At 46.4% G+C, this 3220-nt stretch overlaps 1 protein-coding gene across 1 annotated transcript; it reads left to right on the top strand.

Moving 5' to 3' along the window:
- Positions 1-394: 394 nt before the first annotated feature.
- Positions 395-2602, top strand: LOC102511405 (growth-regulated protein homolog gamma). Its single transcript, XM_032458086.1, has 4 exons — positions 395-651; positions 747-870; positions 977-1060; positions 1866-2602. The coding sequence occupies exons 1-4, from the start codon at positions 561-563 to the stop codon at positions 1879-1881; spliced, it is 315 nt and encodes a 104-aa protein (XP_032313977.1). The 5' UTR covers positions 395-560; the 3' UTR covers positions 1882-2602.
- Positions 2603-3220: the final 618 nt, after the last annotated feature.

Genomic DNA, 3220 nt, shown 5'->3' with positions numbered 1-3220 from the left:
CACGTACGAAATAGGCAAAATAGAAATTCAGAGAGACAGATAGAGGCTAAGCAAAATCTCCTCCTTTCCTATTCCTTTATTCCCCCAGGTCTGATCACTAAAGAGGTAACTCTCCTGCTAAAATTGTCCGGTCACCACGAGGCGGGCAGGGGGTGTGGGGGGTGGAGGTGCATCTCACGGATCTGCCTCCAACACTTCCCCCTCTTCTTGCCCCGAGACCAGGAGTGATCGGGTGCTCACAGGCTCCTCTCAGGCGGTAGCCCCAGAGTGGTGACAGCTCACTCCCAAGCAGAGATTTGGGCACAAAGACGTCACCCCCGGGTCCGCGGATTAGGCGGGAGTGGGGGCGGGCGGGCCCGGGCCCCAGCGCTCTCCCCCCCGCGACGGGGCCGCGTCTTCCTTCCCGATCCGAGAACGACCCACATGTCCGGGAATTTCCCTGCCCCGGGCTGCGAGCTCCTGTCCCATCAGGATAAAAAGGGTTCCCTGGGTTCGGGGAGCCACAGAGTCCGATCCGCCAGCTCAACCGCCGCAGACAGAGACCCTCCGAGCTGAGCCCCATGGCCCGCACCGCGACCCCCGCCGCCCCCCGGCTCCTCCGCGCCGCGCTGCTGCTCCTGCTCCTGGTGGCCGCCGGCCGGCGCGCAGCAGGTGAGACGCGGCGCCCGGCATCGCCGGGGCGGGTGGGCGGGTGGCTGGGCGCCCATCCCCGGACGGCCCCCTAACCGAGTCTGCTCTCTCTGCAGGGGTGCCTGTGGTCACCGAACTGCGCTGCCACTGCTTGCAGACCTTGCAGGGAATTCACTTCAAGAACATCCAGAGCGTGAAGGTGACGGCCCCGGGACCCCACTGTGGCCAAACGGAAGTCATGTAAGTGCCGCCGCTGCTGCGGTCCTTGTCACCGCTACCTCCCTGTACCCCCACCCTGACCCCCAGCCCGACCTCCGGCCTCACGTGGTCTCCCCTCTCTCTGCAGAGCCACTCTCAAGAATGGCCAGGAAGCTTGTCTCAACCCCGCAGCCCCCATGGTTAAGAAAATAGTCGACAAGATGCTAAACAAGTGAGTTATGGTTTCTTATTCACACGTGTGACTAGGGTCATTCTGCCTCCTGAAAACTGTATCAGAGAAACCCAGGGTTTAGCTGAAGGAATGGAAAATCATTATTTCACGATTAAATTTGCCATTAAGATCATTAATCTGCTCTGATGCCAAGATATTTTCAGTGCCTTCCATCCTGGCCCCTGACTCCATCCCAATTCAGATGAATGCAGTTTAAGCTGCTTTCATTAAAATTCTCACTGCGGTTGGCCAGTTATGCTAAAAAAAACTGTATAAAAAACACAGGCACACCCCCCTCCCTACCCCCAACACATACACCTGCTCCAGTTCTTTCTGGGCTTCACACCTGAAAAGCAGAACCTTCGTTTTCTGCAACATAAGCTCTTAAAGCTTAGTGGTAAAGAGCAGGGACTTTGCAGCCAGTTGGTATTGGGTACAAATTTGGATTCCACCACCTATTAGCCATATGACTCAAGGACAATTATTTGGTTTATCTAAGACTTAGTATAACAGGGAAAACAATAGTAGCTACACATGGGTTTACTGTGAGGCTTAGGCGAGGCCCAGTGTGACAGGTAGACAGTAATGGTTCTAGCCATTTGTAGCCAACACTGCAGTGGAGACCGCAGACCCTACCCCATTCCTGAATAAGAATATCCAATAGCCTAGAGGTCTCTGCCACACAGCATAGCAGGTGCCAGGCTGGGAAGACTGGATTCAGAAATCTGGGGAGCAGGATAGGAGAAGACTGTTGTGCAGCCAGTTTTCTGGAAGAGCTCCTAAGAAAATCCTTTTCTCATTACAGGGGCAGCTCCAGCTGACCAGGGGCAAGAAGAAAGCCCTCTGATGGCTGTTCCCAAAGTAGGCCCTGCCCTTACAGGAATCAAAGAGGGAAAGGAGAAATCATCAGTACCTGGAGCCACCTGGACTGGACTTAATACGTTTGACCATCTCTTGGGAGGATTCTTCCACTTATTTATTTATTTATTAATTTGTGTGTTGGCTAGTTTTCAAAGACTCTGGGTTAATATTTACATGTAAAATAATTAAGGATGTAATGATTGAATCTACTTGTGCACTGGATTATTATTTTTATTATTTATTTTTTGAAAAAAATCAAGTTAATTATCTTGGTTCTTATTTAATTTGAAGTAGAAGATTTGCAAATATTCTCCAGTCATTAAACTGATATTTCTGGGGAGCCCACAGCTTGCTAGCCCCTGTGATACAGGCTGCTGGATCCAAATGAATAGTGAGGTCATTGTCACCATGGGGGAATGTATGTGTACAGCTATTTTTGTAAATTTTTAAAAGAATGTTAGTTGTTATTTACTGAAACGATTTCACAGTTTGTGGTCAACATTTCTCTTGTTGAAGCTTTAAGAACTACAATGTCCCAAATATCCTTTGGACATTTTATGTCTTTCTTGTAAGGCATAATGCCTTGTTTAATGTTAACTATGCAGTGCTTTTCTGTGTCTTAGAAAAGAGAAGTTTAAAAATTTATTGATATTTTTACAAAGAACGTGAAAATAAAGTATTTCAAACTAAACAATGTTTGTTTCATTTTTCTGAAGAAAAAAGGTTTATCTTTAGTAGATAATATGATTATTTACATCAATATTTCTCAACTTCTCTTTCTCCTCATGGACATTCAATTTGCTACACCAATAAATCAAACTATAAGTTATGCTTAATTTCATCTGGTGATAGCCATCACTCCTCTTGGCTCTCAAACCCAAGAATGTGCTTTTCCACTTCAGATAATACTACAAAACTACAGTAATCAAAACAGCATGGTATTGGCACAAAAACAGATCTATAACTTAATGGAACAGGAGAGAGAGCCCAGAAATAAACTCACACACCTGTGGTCAATTAATCTTTGACAAAGGAGGCAAGAATATACAATGGAAAAAAGACAGGATCTTGAGCATGTGGTGTTAGGAAAGCTGGACAGCTGCATGTAAATCAATGAAGTTAGAACACTCCCTCACACAAAAAAATTAACTCAAAATGGCTTAAAGATTTAAACATAAGTCTTTAATATCATATTTCTCTGACATAAATCATCGTAATTTTTCCCTAGATAAGTCTCCCAAGGCAATAGAAATAGAAACAAAAGTGAACAAGTGAAATCTAATCAAACTTACAAGCTTT

The sequence above is a fragment of the Camelus ferus genome, chromosome 2 (genome assembly GCF_009834535.1).
Source record: "Camelus ferus isolate YT-003-E chromosome 2, BCGSAC_Cfer_1.0, whole genome shotgun sequence".
Classification (NCBI taxonomy): domain Eukaryota; kingdom Metazoa; phylum Chordata; class Mammalia; order Artiodactyla; family Camelidae; genus Camelus; species Camelus ferus.
The sequence above is the reverse complement of the archived record's forward strand: the minus strand, read 5'-3'. Positions and strand labels throughout refer to the sequence as shown.